This window comes from Chiloscyllium punctatum, chromosome 10 (genome assembly GCF_047496795.1).
Source record: "Chiloscyllium punctatum isolate Juve2018m chromosome 10, sChiPun1.3, whole genome shotgun sequence".
Lineage (NCBI taxonomy): Eukaryota > Metazoa > Chordata > Chondrichthyes > Orectolobiformes > Hemiscylliidae > Chiloscyllium > Chiloscyllium punctatum.
The window spans coordinates 101,899,821-101,919,085 of record NC_092748.1 but is presented as its reverse complement, the minus strand read 5'-3'; the positions used below and the strand labels follow the sequence as shown (position 1 = coordinate 101,919,085).

Below are 19,265 nucleotides of genomic sequence, written 5' to 3'. Positions count from 1 at the left end.
ATCACAAGCAAGGTTACTGAATAATGGGTTCCAGTGTGCACCACATATTTGAAGAGCACAAAGTTGTGTATTCATTTTTATCCATGAAACTTTGCCACCTTGATCTTACACGTAAAAGTCTCTCCTGCGTGCACGGTGTCACAGTGGTTAGCACTACTACCTCACAATGCCAGAAATCCAGGTTCAATTCCTGCCTCAGGCAACTGTCTATGTGGAGTTTACACATTCTCCCCGTGTCTGCGTGGGTTTCCTCTGGGTGCTCCAGTTTCCTCCCACATCATAAGGATGTGCAGGTTAGGTGAATTGGCCATGATAAATCGCCCATAGTGTTAGGTGTAGGGGAATGGGTCTGGGTGGGTTGCTCTTTGAAGGGTCGGTGTGGACTTGTTGGGCTGAAGGGCCTGTTTCCACACTGTACGTAATCTAAGAATCTAATGGAAGAATTATTCATATGGACGTACATGCAATAGTGTAGGTGGGATGGGCTTCAGATTAGTATGACAGGGCGGCGCAACATCGAGGGCCAAAGGGCCTGTACTGCGCTGTAATGTTCTATGTTCTATGGTGCACTCTGTTCTAAAAATACCGCTTTCAGAAATGCCACTTGAGTGACCTATGGCCTGGTGGTATCATGTATCCTCAGCAAGCTTCCCAGTCTCCAAATTCTTCAATCACAGCTGGCTCATCTAGGGGGAAGGGAAAGTAGATATTTGTCAATTTGTGTACCAGTTGGCAGTGTTCTTGAGAACAAATTCGCTTCCTCCCTGCCAAATCATTGAATTGTGAGATTTAAATGAGTCAGAGAATCGGAACTTGTAAAGTGAGGAAGGAAATGAAGAAATTTCTCAGTGTGATCTCATGGTAAATAGAGGTTTGTGGAAGGGAGAACCAGGAACTACAGTGTGACCAGTTGGAATGGAACTTTATTGTAGAGTCAGTCACACCGGCAGGAACAATTGCCTCAACTCCCCTTTCCTGCCCACTTCCTTTACCCCATTATTAATAAAAAAGTCTGTCTGTCTCCTTCTTAAACTTACTCAATAATCAGGCATTAACCACAATCTGAGGTAGTGATACCCTTTGAGAGCGCTGTCACAGCTCTGTTTTCAATCTGCCACCCCTGAGCCGAAAACTGTGACCTCTCATTCTGGTGTCTGAATGCTTACTTCTATTAACTTAGCAATGATTGGAAATGAGAAAAAATGTAACCTATAACCTTTTTCTGTAAAAGTGCAGTCTTAAATCCTCAGCAAGTGCATTCGCAGATCTACTATATGGCCTGAAATGTTAATAGATCTCTTACTCGTGGAGGAACAATATAACACTTCCATCAAAATAGCACAATTTTTTTGCCTAGCTCACAAAGACACTATTATCCTGAAGTTATCTAATGTACTTCAGACTGCTCAGCAATACTTGTGTTTCTCTCAAAGTTGATCTGAATGCCAATTTTCACCAGACCCATGAATGTGATACTTGTGAGCTTCTGAAGAACTACAGTAATCTGCTTTGTTTAAGTTTTTCTTTATCATTAATTTAAATTTAAAGGCCAGAAAAGTGCAGGGTGGTAGTTGTTGGTATTTAGTGGCATTCAGCAATTCCAAAGAAATTTGCTCATCGAATCATTTCTTCAGGCCCATCTACCCCAACCACTGTATAATTCCTCAAAGTTTTCAAAAGAGCAGATTCACCCACCAATCAGCGTCAGTCACTTGACTTTTAAATAAGGACTTGCTTTTTGAATTGAAGTGTCCAAGTTCAAACAGTGCCCTGTTTAAATAGATTTGCAATCTATCTGAATCATAAGACGCAAATACTTTTCTAACACTTCCCCAGTGTCACTAACTTTGTGCATTGTCTTGTGTACAGAAATGGTTCAACAGAATTTCACAGCTTGATAGTTAAATATTTTGCCAATATTTCAGTCTCTAAAAGCTGCAACTCTTCAACAAGGAAGTACCCAATGAATGGCAGGACGTTAGGCAGCTCAGAGGAATGGAGGGATCTTGGGATGCTAGTCCTCAAATTCCTAAAAGTGACAGGACAAGTAAACAGAGTGGTTAAGAAGGTGTGCAGGACAGTTACCTTTATCAATCAAGGTATTAGAGCAGGGAGCTTATGCTGTAGCTGTACAGGAGTTTGGTGAGGCTGCATCTGGAGTACTACATTTCTGGTCACCACACTATGGGTACAATGTAATTGCTCTGGAAGGAATGCAGATGAGGTTCACCAGGAAGTTGTCTGGGATCAGAGAATCCCTACACTGTGGAAGTAGGCCATTCGGCCCATTGAGTCCACACCGACTCTCTGAAGAGTGTCCCACCCAAATCCATCCCCCATCTCATCCCTGTAACCCTGCATTTCCCATGGCTAACCCATTAACCTAAAGATCACTGGACACTATGGGCAATTTTGCATGTCCTATCTGCCTTATCCTGCACATCTTTGGACTGTGGGAGGAAGCCAGAGCGCCCAGGGGAAAACCCACACAAACACTAAGAGACTGTGCAAAGTCTACACAGTCTCCCAAGGCTCAAATCAAACCTAGGTGCTGTGAGGCAGCAGTGCTAACCACTGAGCCACCGTGCCACCCACAGTCAGGATGGAGCAGTTTAATTATGAAGAGAAGCTGAATACGCTCAGGTGTGCCACAAGGGAATTTCCTTGTGAACTGAACTGAGAAGGGTTAAGCAAAAGCTTGATATGGGGAAGCTTGTCTCCACAGAAAGTGGTTGAGGCCAAAACATTAAATATTTTCAAGCAGGAGTTAGATACACTTCCAGGGGCTAAAAGGTGTGGGGAGAGAGTGGGAACAAGGTACCGAGTTGGATGATCAGCTATGATCATCTTGTATGGTGGAACAGGCAAAGGCCAAATGTCCTACTCCTGCTCCGATATATTTCAGTGTTGTAAAGTGGCAGAAAGAGGTGAAGCATCATTGCTGTTTAGAGAAGAAATTCTGGAGCCTGTGGTCAGGCACAGCAATGGTCAGATATGGCCAATTCACCTAACCGACACATTTTTGGACTGTGGGAGAAAACCAGAGCACCCGGAGGAAACCCACACAGACACAGGGAGATTGTGCAAACTCCACACAGACAGTTGCCCGAGGCAGGAATTGGCACTGTGAGGCCATGAGCCACTGTGCTGCCCACGGAGAGATTTGGGTCGGGTGCTGGCAGGTGGGACTAGATTGGGTTGGAATGTCTGGTCAGCACGGATGAGTTGGACCGAAGGGTCTGTTTCTGTGCTGTACATCTCTATGACTATATGAGAAGGAAGGCTGCCACTTATCTGGAGCTTGAAGAGTTCAGTGAGGAGTAGATTGTAAAATTATAAATGGTAGGAGGTGAAAACTTGAATGTTGAAACTTCAGGTTGTAAATTCAGAGTTATGGCATTGTAAAGTAGAGAGTTGGAAAGTTTTAAGTAGAAAATTCTAAAGTTTTTAAAGGCCTGATCAGTTGACATATATGATCACCAGTGGTGGAAGAATGGAAATAGAGGATACTGGAAAACTGGTTGAACTTACACAGATGGGGAAGGAAGAAGCCATAGAGGGGCAAAGATGAGAATTTAAGTGTGAGATGATCAAGTACCCCTCCTTTCAGCATCATATTTTCTCCTTGCTCTCTGTAACATTTGAATGCTTTTGCGATTGTCAATAAACTATCTAAGGCAAATTGCTTCAAGAGTTTTTAAATAAGAGCAATTATAGATTTAACATTGTTTTCTATCCTTCTTTATTTTGCAGATCAAATAGAACATGGCAACGAGTGCTGTTCCAAGTGATAATCTCCCCACATACAAACTTGTGGTGGTGGGTGATGGTGGTGTTGGAAAAAGTGCTCTCACCATCCAATTCTTTCAAAAGATTTTTGTGCCAGATTATGACCCAACAATTGAAGACTCTTACTTGAAACACACAGAAATCGATGGGCAGTGGGCCATTCTGGATGGTAAGTTTAATTAGAGGGGTTATTTATTTATCCCAGTAACAAGTACAGTTTTCCACATTCCAAAAGGATTGTTGCTAAGCAATGGAATATATTATGTACAGCAACATTTAACCTAATTGTTTTTTATAGAATCCCTACAGTGAGGAAGCAAGCCATTTGGTCCATTGATTCCACACTGACCCTGTTAAGAGCATCCCACCCAGATCCACCCAAACCATGTAATCCTGCATTTCCCATGGGCAATCCACCACAAATGCACATAGAGTCATAGAGATGTACAGCATGAAAACAGACTCTTCAGTCAAACCCGTCCACACCGACCAGATATCCCAACTCAATCTAATCCCACCTGCCAGCACCCGGCCCATATCCCTCCAAACCCTTCCTATTCATATACCCATCCAAATGCCTCTTAAATGCTGCAATTGTACTAGCCTCTACCACATCCTCTGGCAGCTCATTCCATACACGTACCATCCTCTGCGTGAAAACGTTGACCCTTAGGTCTCTTTTATATCTTTCCCCTCTCACCCTAAACCTATGCCCTCTAGTTCTGGACTCCCCGACCCCAGGGAAAAGACTTTGTCTATTTATCCTATCCATGCCCCTCATAATTTTGTAAACCCACACAAACACAGGGAGAACGTGCAAACTCCACATGGCCAGACAATCACCCGAGGGTAGAATCAAACCCAGGTTCCTGGTGCTTGGGGCGGGGTGCAGGGGGTAAAAGTGCTAACCACTGAGCTACTGTGATGTCCTAACTTTTTATTTCAGAACTTTACACAAAAGCAAACGAACATTGAGTAATGGTCCTTTTCATGGATGTTATACCAAGCATTGCAAATAAAGTATCAAAATGTTTCCCCTTTCATACCATCACACCCATCCCCACCTGACACCCAACATTCAAATCAATCATTATTGCAGAGAGTAAATAAGAATTGTCAAAAGTTGCTAATTTAAAACCCTGGATGTCTCAGGCATTTTACAGTTTCTGTTTTAGGAGCAACAGCTTGTATTTATATTGTGTTTTGTAACATCACAAAGCTCTGAGTTTCACAGGAGCTTTATTTTACATGATGTCACTGAGCTAAAAAAAGAGACTTTGGGACAGATGGGCAAAGGTTTGGTCAGAGGTTTATGGAGGCTTTAATGAGTATTTTAAGGGAGGGAAGAGAAGTAAAGAGGCTTCGGCAGAATGTTCCCATACTTGAGGTTTATGCAGTTACCAGCACCACATTAAACCCATCTGGTTCACTAATGTCCTTTTACTGAAATGAATCTGCTCTCCATACAGACTCTGGCCTACATGTGGCTGACTAACAATGATGTGGTTGATACTTTAACACCCTCTGCCCGCCACTTAGTTCAAGGGCAGTTAGGAATGGGTAGAAAATCAAATAGATAGTGATATCAATGATTCAAACATCCCATGAAAGAATAAAGAAAGCAATTTCAGATGGAATGCTTACCTTTATCTCCGTCACATAGGATTTCATTTACTAAGGTCCGTTTTAGCACTATGGGAACCGAATGGAGTGATTTAAACTTAGAGTTCCAGGAATGTAAATGTGCATTTGAGGGACAACAATGTGACTGATAGCTTGGGAGAGAAGCACAAAACCAGAAGATAACTGAATACCCAGAACAAACCAGCACAAGCTGGAAGAACAGTACCTCATTTTCCACTTGGGAACTCTGCAGCCTTCTGGACTCAATGTAGAGTTCGACAATTTTAGAGATTGAGGCCCCTTCTTGTATGTCCTTACCCCAACCCTCACACTAGGCCTTACTATCACATGCTTACCATTACACACTACCCATTGCCAGCCATGAATATTCCCCACTGGTAGCTATTCATCCTCCTAGGCTGATCATTATCCACTCCTTTGGCTGTCCAACTGTTCTTCCTCTTTGATCTCTATGTCCATCTATCGTTTGCTCCTCACCCCCTCCCCCACCCTATTTTCTACAATAAAAAAACAACTTTTTCCGAGCTACCATCTGAGGAAGGGTCACTCGACCCTAAATGTTAACTCTGATTTCTCTCCACAGATGCTGCCATACCTGCTGAGCTTTTCCAGCAATTTCTGCTTTTGTTTCCTGATGAAGGATTTATGCCCAAAACGTCGACTCTCCTGCTCCTCGCATGCTGCCTGACCTGCTGTGCTTTTCCAGCGCCACACTTTTTGATTTTGTTTCTAGTGTAGAAGATAATTGGATTTGAAATATCCCAATGAAATTCAGACAATATTAAGATCGCATTTCTTACATCTAGAACATGGTAAAAGGAGCAAATAGTTTTTAAAAAGGGGGCTGGTGAATCAACATGGCAGGGGGCTGTAATTATTATGGTTTTATGGATCTTAACAGCAGTGACAAGACTCCTTTAAATCTTTGCTTTTTTAAAAATAAGACCTTTTTAATGTAGATGTTAAAAACTGAAGTGTGTTTAAAGTCAAACTCAAGTGTTTGCATTTTCTCATTTTTTGGCATAGTTTTCAGTGAGATTCATGACAGCAAGTCAACTTCAGCTTTCCTCATGCAATCTTCTACCTTTCAGCTCATTAAATATGTAACCGCCTCTCCGCGCCCATTCCATAGAATTGTACATCCGGAGAAGTGTAAGTGTTCGCCACTGCCAGGGTTTTGCAATATTGTTGTGCAATGTTGGCAACATATTTAAACACCAGCTTCATGGCACTTCAGATTGTACAAGCCTGAAACTGCCCTTCACACTGTGATCCTGTAATGTTATCCTGAAGGAAAAGCAAGCTGACTTCTCGTTTCAACTGCGGGGAGGTGCTGGTGGACAGAACTATGTCTTTTTTTGTCCCCCCCTCTGCTGACGGACATAGAAGATTGCACCACCAGACCCAGCCAACTCGCACTGAGATAACAGTCTGAGTCAGTGCAGTGTCCTGGCCAAACCACCGGGCGTAGCAATGCAGGGAGAAGGTTAATGATTTTCTGCTGTCCACAAGAGAAGTGCCACCATCTTCACTCCACTACTCAGCCTCTCAGGACCACCAGTCATTCTAATTCTGCCACTGTGTGCCCCCTCTCACCAAGATGAGTTTATCTCTCATTATTGTATCCGTCATGTTACTCAATAGCAGTCGTTTACCACATCCTCCTAATCTACTCACACTTCCTTTCCTCTGTGTTTCCTGTTCGAACAATGGGAATTCCTTGTCTCTACTCCTGTTCTGCCTCACTACTAATTTCTCTTCCATCCACTTCTATCACATTCAACCCCTCTTTTTGTTTCACTGCAAGAAAGATCGGCCCATCCCCAGACTGGAATCAAACAGACCACTTGACCGACCGTGGCAATACCATCTAACTAATCATGGTCCCCTTTCACCACATAAAGAACTGGCCCCCTTTGACATTCAGCCATCATTTGTTTGAAGCACACGCAGTGTGTTTACCTTGTGAGTAGTAGGCCCATGCTGTCAGTGTGATATTGATGTTGCCCCGTATCTTACACTAACATGTTCAACGCATTGACTGGCCATTGCTGTCTACTACTCCCTCTGTGCTGAAAGGCAATGCATGCCATAAAGCCTGGCAGCTTTCAAGCAAGCACAAAGTGAACGAGCCCTAGGAAGATTAGCTAAGAGCCTGTGGAGATGCATGTGTGTCCCTGGGACTAATGCGAACTGGAAGAAGCCTGTAAGTCATAGGTGTCCCTGAACTCGCAAGTGAAATTGTCCAAGCCTGAGATGTTGTGTGAGTTGATCTGAGAGCAGCAATGCTGATGTATGGTGATATCCATGTGTGTGAAAGAGGAGCTTGAAGGGGCATTGTAGTGAAATTAGAGTTTGCTGAAATACTACAGCGGGCTGCCAATGGATAACCAGGTAGATGTTTAAGGAAGGACAGGAGGATTGTGAAATGCATAGCGCAATTGGCAAATATTGCAATGCAAGTACGTGGAAATGAGATAGTCACTGTTTATTGACAAGATTCAGAACTTATCATTTAAACCCTGGCCGAGAAACTGATTTTTTCCATTCTTGCCATATTTTCCTGACATTCTCGCCATTGGCTCAAACAAGTTTAAAATTCCAGCTGAAGATTCTAGCGTTTGTACTCTGCCCCTGACTGTCAACATATTAATTTGTGTATTAATGCCTATTTGACTTATATAACAATCCAAAACATGTCAAATTATATTTCTAATCAGCTGTAATCAAATTTGTTTTGCTGAAACAAGCACAACACTCCCCTAAGTGCATTCTTGATACATTTAGAAAGTTTAAGTTTGCTCCAACACAATTTTCTGTTGGATTGGAAGCTGAAAATTGTAACATGATGCCTGCATTTCTTTTTGAATGAAATAACATTGCAGACTTTAAATCAGACACAGTGTGTAGAAGATGCCAAATATATGGTGACATGAGTACAATGCAAGGCATCCCTTTGGACACAATTTATCAATGTACAATTCTATCAGTCTTCCACTCCTGTCTTATTAAACCCTTTCTTTCTCAAGAAATTATGGAACATAATGGTGAAATATGATTTTCGGATGAATTTTACAAGTAAGATCTCCATCTACTATGTGTCTTTGCTCTCAAACCCAGGTTTACAGAGGGGTTTTATTTTTCCTACCAACTTCCCTTGCCTGGACTTGGAGTGAGTAGAACCTTGATGGAGACTGTGCTAAGCTTTTAGAACCAGAGTTAATATATTTGTCCCAGTAGTCTAGGCTTGATTTGTACAAAGACACTAGAAATAAAAGAACAAAGTTCTGACCTCATGAACTGTACAATTCAAATACAAAACCTTAAATCCTGACCTCCATCCATTCTCACAAGCTATTTTATGCATATGGTATTTTCACTTTTAGTAATTTTGAGGACTGGTGTAATTTTAATGCAAAGTAAGGCAGTAAATCAGCCATATTCAATATTGTTCTTTGATATGATAAATGGAAGATTTAATTCAGGAAGTATTGTGTTATTCACCATTTGGACTATCTAACCCTGCTTGTGTAACAAAGTCTGTAAGGAATTGAAATGTTGAGCTTGTCTCCTGGCAACCTGCACAGCCGTGTTTGTGCTTTGACTAAAAGCAGAAGAAATAATAGGAACAGATCATTCTACATGACTACTCAGTAACATCATGGCTGATGGTGCTGTTTAAAAGTGAAATGACAGACTAGATGGTTGAATGGCCTCTTCTATTGTATCAATCTGTGATCCTACTTTTCCAATCTATATCCCAAATTGTCTTAATCCCTTGAGAATCACGTATGTATAAGGGCATTTGACAAAACAAACAAAGCCAACTAAAATTGTTAATCTTGAAGGACCAAATGACCTATTCCTTTTCATATTTCTGAAGTTCTGTTGACTTGAAAGTTAGCAGAAGATGGCTGGGTGCCTTTCTTCCCAGTGGTCAGGGTTTAATTCCTATCCAATTCAAAATGAATATTGAGGTAACTTCTTGTACTCCTGATTGCTATGGGTCTGTAGCACAGCACGACTTTCCATTCAGTATTGTTTGGAGACACAACAGAGTGAGAGGCTTTTCTTAATTCATTGGTTATATAGTTAAAAGGTTGCTGCATAATCTGAGATTAGTAGAAATCTACACAAAATACTAAAGTTGGATCGATGGTCTCATCTTCTCTCATTGACTGACACAACAGACTGAAGGGTTAATACCCTACTCTTCCTCTTGCCTTCCTAAACAGAAAAGGTTGTCGGACTATTGGTAAATCACAACTGAGTGTGAGTAATTGAATAGCTCTCTCAAAGGGCTAACATGATCCAAATAAGACAAATGGCCCACTTCTGTGCCATGTGATTCTCTATAAAGGTGGAATCACCTCATTGCTGACACTTAACTCCTGTCATTATTGGATTAAGGTTATGCTGCAGTCATTTTACCCACACACTTGATTTTCCAATTGTACACTTCTCAATTTGGCTCTTTGTTTGTAATCATGGCTTCTAAAGTTTAACATTGGCGCAGTGGTTAGCACTGCTGCCTCACAACGTCAGAGACATGGGTCCCATTCCAGCCCTAAGTGGCTGTCTGTGTGGAGTAGGCACATTCTCCATGTACCTGCAGGGTTTCTGCCAGGTGCTCCCACAGTCAGGTTAGGTGGATTGACCATGCTAAATTATCTTGTAGTATCTAGAGGTGTGCAGACTAGCTGGATTCGCCAAGGAAAATGCAGGGTTATGGGAATAGGGCAGGGGTCTATACCTGGGTGAGATGCTGTTGTAGAATCAATGGGTTGAATAGCCTCTTTCCACTCTGTAGGGATTCTATGATGTATTGCAGATTTTATCCAGTCCTCATCTTTACATGGGTGTTGACAGACCCATTTTAACATGACAGTAGCACCGCTTTTACTGCAGCTTCTAGTATTGATTTAGAAACTCCAAAGGTGAGATATGGTTTCTTATCTTGATGATCATGAGTTACAATCCAGTATTCATTCACTAGCTTTAAGTACCAACCTCCTTGGTTTGCACTCTGCAGTTATAATGATGGTGAATATTTATAAACCCCTGTTTGAGCCTCACCTGGAGGATTGTATCTAAGTCTGGGCATCTCGCTTGAGGGTGGATATGAAGGTGTTCAAGGGAGTGCAGAAAAATATTGCAAGAGTGGCACAGTCATTGGTACAGCTGGCTCACAGCACCAGGGTTCTGTGTTTGATTCCAGCCTTGAGCGATTACCTTGTATCTGTTTGGAGTTTGCACATGCTCTTTCTGTCTGCGTGGGTTTCCTCCGGGTGCTCCAGTTTCCTCCCACAATCCAGAGATGTACAGGTTAGGCAGATTGGCCATGCTAAATTGCCCATAGTGTCCACGGATGTGCAGCCTATGTGGATTAGCCATTGGAAATGCAGGGTTACAGGGATAGGGTGGGTCTGTGTGGGATGCTTTAAAAGTATAACACAGTGGCTCAATGGCTAGCACTGCTGCTCATAGCACCAGGGACCCGAGTTCCATTCCAGCCTCTGGTCTGTCTGTATGGAGTTTGCATGTTCTCCTCATGTCTGTGTGGGTTTGCTCTGGTTTCCTCCCGCAATCCAAAGATTGTGTAGGTTAGGTGCATGAGTCAGGGGTCAATGTAGAGTAATGGGGTAGGGGAATGGTTTTGGGTGCGACACTCTTCAAAGGGTTGGTATGGACCTGTTGGGCTGAAGAGCCTGTTTCCAAACTGTTGGGGTTCTAATTTTAAAAAGTTGCGAAAGTCTGTACACCTGTAAGAGAGACTTCAGTTATGCGAAATCATCAAAGAAACTGGATTTGATAGGGCTGCTCAAATCCATCAAGAGTCTGGACAGAGTACATGAGTGAGGAGGTGAGAACCAGAGAGCACCAGATTAAAACATTGGCACGCAAATCAAAGACTACATGTTGAAAAATGTTTTAACACTGAGTAATTAGAGCCTGCAATAAAATGAACACAGAAAATGCTGGAGAAACTCAGCAGGTCTGGCAGCATCTGTGGAGAGGGCAACTGAGTTAACATTTTGAGACAAGTATGACTTAGAGAACAGGAGAATCCATACAGTGTGGAAACGGGCCCTTCAGCCCAACAAGTCCACACTGCCCCTGAGAAGAGTAAACCACGCAGACCTATTCCCTACTCTACATTTACCCTGACTAATGCACCTAACCAACACATCCCTGAACACTATGGGCAATTCAGTATGGCCAATTCACCTAACCTATATGTCTTTGGGCGGGAGCCAGAGCACCTGGAGGAAACCCACACAGACACAGACAATGTGCAAACTCCACACAGACAGTCACCCAAGGCTGGAATCGAACCTGGGTCCCTGGTGCTGTGAGGCAGCAGTGCTAACCGCTGAGGCACCGTACTGCCCCCATTCCTTCTGCACTGAGTTTGCAATGCATTACCTGAGAGTGTGATGAAGGCTTTTGAAAGAGAATTAGATAATTATCTGAATGGAAAACAGCATTACAGGGAAAAGGCAGAATGTTTTCGCCAGAATGTCCTCCTGCGCTATAACATTTTTAAATGACTCTGAACAACCTACAGAGATGTGGTGAAAGAATATTTGTGTTGTATCTCCTATCACCTCCTTGTGTTAATTCCATCCAAGGGTAATGGCTAATCAAAGTAAATGTCCGGAGGGTGATAATCCTATTCTTACCTAAATACTGATTGAATCATTTATTATCACATGTATTCAATGTAAAATACAGTAAAAAAATTATACCATCACTATCCATCAGTGCCATTTTCATCCATTTACATAAAATATAAAGGAAGATAACTTAAAGAGAGTCCGACATTTTCTTTGCCGCAGCCAAAGTCCTGCTCTGGACTTCACCAGCCCATCTCACTCTGGGCTACACCAAAGATTCACCAAAGATCCTCAGACAGCACCTTCTAAACCTGCAACCACTTCCAGCTAGAAGGACACAGATATATGGGAATACCACCATCTTCAAATTCCTCTTCGCCATTCTGACTCAGAAATACATTGCCACTCCTTCACTGTTGCTGGGTCAAAATCCTAGAATTCCACCCTCCCCGCCCCCGCCCATGGCTTTGTGGGTCAACCCACAGCAGGTGGATTGCAGTGATTCAAGAAGGTACCTCATCACCACCTTTTCAAGGGCAACTGGGGATGGGCCATAAATGCTGGCCCAGCATGCAACACCCACATCCCACATAATGAATTAAAGAAAGCACCGGCCCATGTCATTCCACCACAGTGTCCCGTTCCAGGCTTCACCAGCCCATCCCGCTCTAGGCTACCCCAGCCCATGCCATGCCATCATTATTTATTGTCTGATGCAATTTCTTAGTTCACCTGCAAGTGAACCCAAAACCTTTTTCCAAAATTGCTGCAGAATAGCTAGAATGGTAAATTGAATATCACACTGCGAAATGTCACTATGTTCCTCCAAGATTTGGTTTGAGGTGTAGTGTAACCACAAAAAGAAGTCATCTCAGGCCTTAGATTAGAAGCAAGCTCTCAAATTAGGTACTCCTACTAGCGAGGTGCACACGCAAACTTTTTTTTATAACAGCATATTCTCTTGGTTTTGCCAAGCTCGTAAGTTTTGCTTTGAATATGTGTGTGTACAATAGACCATCTTAAGGTACGTTATTTGAAAAGTTGTGGCCTTGGTCTTTCTAGAACCAGTTTGATTCCTACCACTGGTATAAGTGTTGAGTATTCCTAAGTTTCCTTCCTCTGAATTTTATCAGCGCCAGGGCAGCTGGCATCTGAAAGCTGCAAAGGAAGGCTTTGTTTAATGACCTCATGGTAGTAGTGAAGGCACATTAGTAAAGTAATTGCCATGGGAGTTTGGGAGTGAATACCTTTCTAACATTACTTCCGTGTTCTTGTTTATATTGGCCACATAATGTCTCAAGCAAAACAAACCAATTTTTTAAAGTAAATTTATGAGACATCGCTTCAGCCTCACTATTGCTGATATTTGTGCCTGAATGCACATGCACATTGTTGAGACCATCATTATTTTTCTTTTCTCTTTTGGGTTCAGCTGAGAGTCGCATTTGAGAATTGAACTTGTTTTTAAAAAGCAGGAGAGAACAAAAGACTAATGTTTTCTTTTGGGACCTGGTCTGGAAAGATAATGCAGGTTAATTACTGCTGTATGAATGCTGTAGGTGACTCAACACCAAGATGTTGTTACGCCCAGAGACTGGCAGCTGGTTGGATGTTGAATTGGTCAATAAGGGAGATTAGTGCTGACTAGCCAACCATAAGGAATGTTGAAAAAGAAAGAGAAAACAAAGAGTAAATTGGCTCTGACTGGGTTTTGGAGAGGAAGCAAGTTTTGCTTTAGAAGCTGCTGGGCTGGGTTTATTTTGTTTTGGTTTTGCTTGCTCTAGTTATTCCCCAGTTATAGACTTGTTGGTAGTTCTGAGCAAAGAATTCCAGTCAGAAGAAAAAAGTGCAAGTCTTCAGGTAGTCTGTAAAGCAGTTTGCATTGAAAGGTGGCTTTGGAATTCAAACAAGATACTCAGTCCCATATGCCTATAATACAATCCATGTCAAAGGATTTCATAACAGCTTGGTATTCATCATTGAAATGGTTATCAAATAGCCAATTATGATTATTTATTTACTTTTCAAATTGATACCTTTAACTGTGTCTGTTAGTATGGAAGTGGGGTTATATTTAATGATTATTGGACTTTAGCTCATAGATATTAGACTGGTCTGTTGTTCATCTGTGTTCTGCTAAAGTTACATTATTAATAATAAATTGTTAATTTTTGTTTAAGCAATAAACTTAGCATTCAAGATCCAATATTAGTAAAGTCTGGTTAGGAACAATTCAGCAATTTTAATTGAATGTTTTAAGATGACTGTGTTGTGAATCCAGTGATAGTAAGGCTTGGCTGCTACCCCTGTGTTGTGACACTGTCAGCTCTCAGCAATATTGTTCACGCACATGAAGTCAACTTCCACTTGCATGCCAAGTGTACCCCCGCAATGCACCTTGACCTCCGTAACTGTTGAAAAATGTGTTGCTGGAAAAGCACAGCAGGTCGGGCAGCATCCAAGGAGCAAAAGAATCGGCGTTTCGGGCATAAGCCCTTCTTCAGGAATTCCTGAAGAAGGGCTTATGCCCAAAACGTCGATTCTCCTGCTCCTTGGATGCTGCCTGACCTGCTGCGCTTTTCCAGCAACACATTTTTCAGCTCTGATCTCCAGCATCTGCAGTCCTCACTTCCTCCGTAACTGTTGACATTCTATAGCTACTTAGTTGACATTGTTACAGATGAGCCAGCCAAAACTTTTCAATTTGTTACTGACATCAGTTCTGTAGCCTTGTCCATTGACTGCATCCTCACCATACTCTCAAACTGGACCATGTGTATGTAACTTGCCTGCCTGTTCATGTTTTGAGCTGAGGTTGTCTCCATCATCTACACCACTTATTTACACCTTCACAATTTTGCTTACATCTGCCCCAGCCTCAGTTAATGTGCTTCTGCACCCAATATCAGCATCAATACTGCCTCCCAGTTTGACATCTGCAGTGGTTTCCCTAATACAATCCGCAACATGTGCGAAGTGGTTTTGCACACATGCTATGCAAAATCCTGCTCAATATCACCCTGTTCTCCTTGACCTCCAGATTTCCCAAATCCCTTTGCACTGAAATCGAAATCCCTAATCCTTTTTTATAATCTCTCATGGCCTCACCCTTTCTAATTCAGTGTCCTTCTTGAGTACTAGCTTGCAGCTCATACCATCTATTCTCCAGGGCTGACCATCTGTATGTATACACTTCCATTCTATAGAAATTATGGGCATTCCTTTCTAATCTCTGCAACTCCCTCTTTCTGAAAACCTGTCACATCCATTCCTGCCTTTGTGAGTCTATGTTATTAGCCGGGCTATTATTCATGCCTCTTACCCAGTCCTCTCTGAAAAGTACAATGGAGCACTTAGTACACTAAAGTTATTATATTGATAAAGTATTGCCAAAATCTTATTTTTCTGCCCAGTATTAACCAACACTCGCTCCTGTAAAACAAATAGGCACCATTTTGGTTAAATAAAAAATGAGAAGATTTTGTTCCGTTTGACTTTTCACCACCACCCATGTCTCAAAAGGCTTTACAACAAATGAGCTACTTTGAAATGTAGTCCCTGTTGGAATGCAGGAAATGCAACTGCTAATATGCCATAAACACTGTTGGCAATGATTAGATAATCTGTTTTGGTTTTGTTGATTGAAGGGTAAACATTAGTTATGACATCAGGGATGATTCAACTACTCTTCTTTATAATAGTGCTGTTGGTCTTAATGCTTCCCACAGAGATGCTTCCCTCAGTGCTACACTGGAGTGTTAGCTTTTATTTTTCTGCTTAGATTGTAATGTATCTTGATTATGTGTTAAACATCCAGTCATCCTAACCAGACTTGCAATATTGCAAGTGTTGTTTCTAGATGTGTTTTTAAAATATTTGTTGCATCATTTTGTCGCAAGTATCAGCTGAAAAGAATTGAGGTCGAATATAGAAATTTGTTTTAAACTTGAAGATATTTAATTTTCTACAAATTCCTAGAGCACTGATCTAAACAATTTTATATTCAAGAAACTCTTTGTGAGAGCTGTATTTCAGGGAACTAGGGTCAATCAGTTGGGTGTTGTACAATGTTAAATCATCACGTGAGTCAAGGTTAATTAGCCCAATGACTACAGTAATTGGCTTGCAGCAGTGCAACTGCTTTAAAAATGTGCTGTCTCAGTCTAAAGTCTAGGCCTGACTTGTTAAACCTGATAAAACTGCATTGACGCTGTCCTGAAGGAAGAAATCAGCTCAAGTTAGACTTTGTGCACTTGATTTACAAGAATAGCCTTGCCCCAAAGACATGCCTCTGCACCGAGTCTAACCTCAGCAAATCTAAATGCATTATTAAAGCAACAGAGACAATTTGCCTCAGCTGGTATAAGTCAAGTGTAAAACGTTAAGACACGGCCTAGTGTGTGTCAGGAGCACACACTGTAATGTTGCTTCTACGCAATCTACAAAGACAGTCCTTATTCTACTAGAGCAGAGATCTGGCTTTTAGGCCTCAGCCTGTTTGTCGTGTCAGAATGTCCCAAAAGTGGGCACTAAGAAGCTGCTTCAATTAAGGAATTGGCTTCTTTATCTCAGCATCCTACCCATGTCTTAACAGCATGGTTAGTGTCCAAGATTATCTGTATCAAGTATGAGTAACTCACTGACACCTACACTGTCAAAGCACTTAATGTTTACTGTACAATCAGGATATCTGTGGCTTAATTTACAGAATTTTAATGCTAATTTGTGGCAGATGACTTGAAATATACAGTAAAATTACTTCTGTTGATATATAAGAGGAAATCCATTGAGTTTTTCTATTTTCAATGACTATCACAGCATCAAGAGAGTAGGCTAGGAAATGGCAATGAGATTGTTTCAGATGGGTGAAAAAGCTCTTTTGCTTTACAAAGCAATATGTTCACATTTTTTTGTTCCTTCTTGCCTCTTTGATCAGGCCATTCAGCCCATCAAGTCCACACTGACTCTCCAAAAAGCATCCCACCCAGACCTACCCCATACCAGATCCCCATAACTGCACATTTACCCTGGCTAATCCATCTAACTGACACATCCATGAACACTGTGGGCAATTTGGAATGGCCAGTCCACCTGACCTGCAGACCTTTGGACTGTGGGAGGAAACCGGAGCACCCAGAGGAAACCCACGCAGACACAGGGAGAATGTGCAAACTCCACACAGACAGTCACTCAAGACTGGAATTGAACCCAGGTTCCTTGTGCTGTGAGGCAACCATGCTAGCCAATGTGCCTCCCTCTGCCATATGCAATTTAGGAAGTGGTCCATGACTGTACCTCCCTCAGCCACAGATTGCATTGCCTGGCTCCAGTCCAAATATAACTAGGGAGGGAGAGTTGATAAATTAAGACTCTGGGAGGTGTGGAAATATCCACACAACTGAATCCAGTTTCTGAGTGAAGTGAGTCCTGTAATCTACCTTTTTATAGTAATGTTAAGGATTGATTGCAATTGTCTCACTGAAATCATTGCTGTTGGGCTTGTTTTTCTGACCAGGAATTGAGACACTTTTGCCCAATTTGAACATTAACTTGATGCGATACATAATAACCTTGACTGTCAGCATCTTTCACAAAATAAAATTTGCAAAAACTACTCCTGTTCAGTATCAGAGAGTTTTGCCAGTGTTCTGAATTACTTCTAAAGACAGAGTGTGGAGCAGGTACGCGACATTTTTGTTTTGAAAATTGTTTTCCAGAATGAAATTTTTTTTTCCAAAATTGCTTTAATTAGCTGGGCTGGTTGGAGAATAAATATTGTTCATTATATCATCATGCAGTTGAATCGTAGAGTCATGAGAGGATAAATGGACCTCTGTTTAACATGTCCTCCAACAGGCTGCACCCTCGGTACCACACTGCAGTGAGAACTTGGTTTTTGATTTGAGGTTCTGGAGTGACAGGCATCTGACTGAGCCACACCTGAGCCTGGAGGAGAGCATTTTGTGGTTCTCCTGTTTGACAATACTGTGAACATTTGGCTGACCTCCTTCTGCTGAAGGGCAAAATGGTTGGCTGAGGGAGGAAGCCACGTCATCTGTTGACTGATCAATTAACTTCTGTGCTATTCCATGGTGCAGCTGTCATTGCATGAATGTCCATGACCCCCTGTTTATGTTCGCTTTTTTGGGCAATGTGTCAAGCTTGCTGTCACCTGATTTGATGCTTTTTTTTGGGAATTACCACTATGGACAATACAATTTGCTCCTTGTCTAATAATTTGTTCTATCTGCTGTCCAATTCTGCCAACTTAGAATCCCTATCGTGCAGTAGCAGACCATTTGGCCCATCAAGTCCTATCCCCTGAAATCCTGCATTTCCTGTGGTTAACCCATCTAGCCTAAACATCCCTGGACACTGCGGGCAATTTAGCCTGGCCAGTTCACATAACCGACACATTTTTGGACTGTGGGAAGAATCCCATTCGGGCATGGGGAGAATGTGCAAACTCTACACAGTCACCCGAGGTTGGAATCGAACCCAGACCTCTGGCATTGTGAGATAGTAGTGCTAACCACTATGCCACATGTAACTGTCAACTCATAAACTGTTGGCAGGTCAAATAGATTCCAATTTTCAGCTGCTTTTAAAGTTGACTGTATGGCAATAATACTAGATATGTGCACTTAAATAATATTGCAAAATTGTTTTAGTATTCTGTTTGTATTTTCCCATTATCCATTCAGCTTCCTCGTTCTTTATTAGTTTTATATTCAATGTTTAACATCTATGTGAATTGAATGAAATGGTTTGTTTCATTTGTTCATTTTTTTCAAGAAGCTAATATTACCGTGATCCTACAAGTTCCCATTTCTGAGGACTGTACTGAACAAGTTGCATATTGTACATGTGACCATGGAAACCTTGCAAGTGTGACATTAGCTTGGCCCCACACACATGCTGTATTGCAGACTTGTACACACATTGATGTTTCCAATAAAGAACTGGTGAAACATTTGCAAGATGAAATGAGGCTACTATTATATTCAGACTTGCTTTGGGAACAATAAAACTAGGGGTTAATGCTCAGTCATTTGTGGAAAGAAATGCTTAATAACTTGGCTCCTGTAAGATCTCACTCTAATTATAGACCATGGCCCCTACCTGGACTCTGTAATTAGTCAAAATAAGGCCATTGAAGAGAGTTTTTTCCAATGTCTTGAAGACTCAAGGTTGCCTTCTGTTCCTGATGAGTCA

At 41.8% G+C, this 19,265-nt stretch overlaps 1 protein-coding gene across 1 annotated transcript in view; it reads left to right on the top strand.

Annotated features, from left to right (window-relative positions):
• mrasa (muscle RAS oncogene homolog a) overlaps window positions 1–19,265 on the top strand; it is a 65,031-nt gene that overhangs the window by 19,340 nt on the left and 26,426 nt on the right. Inside the window, exon 2 of the mRNA XM_072579895.1 lies at window positions 3,754–3,958. Within this exon, the coding sequence (XP_072435996.1) occupies window positions 3,766–3,958 (193 nt within the window). The 5' untranslated portion in view covers window positions 3,754–3,765. The remainder of the gene's footprint in view (window positions 1–3,753; window positions 3,959–19,265) is intronic.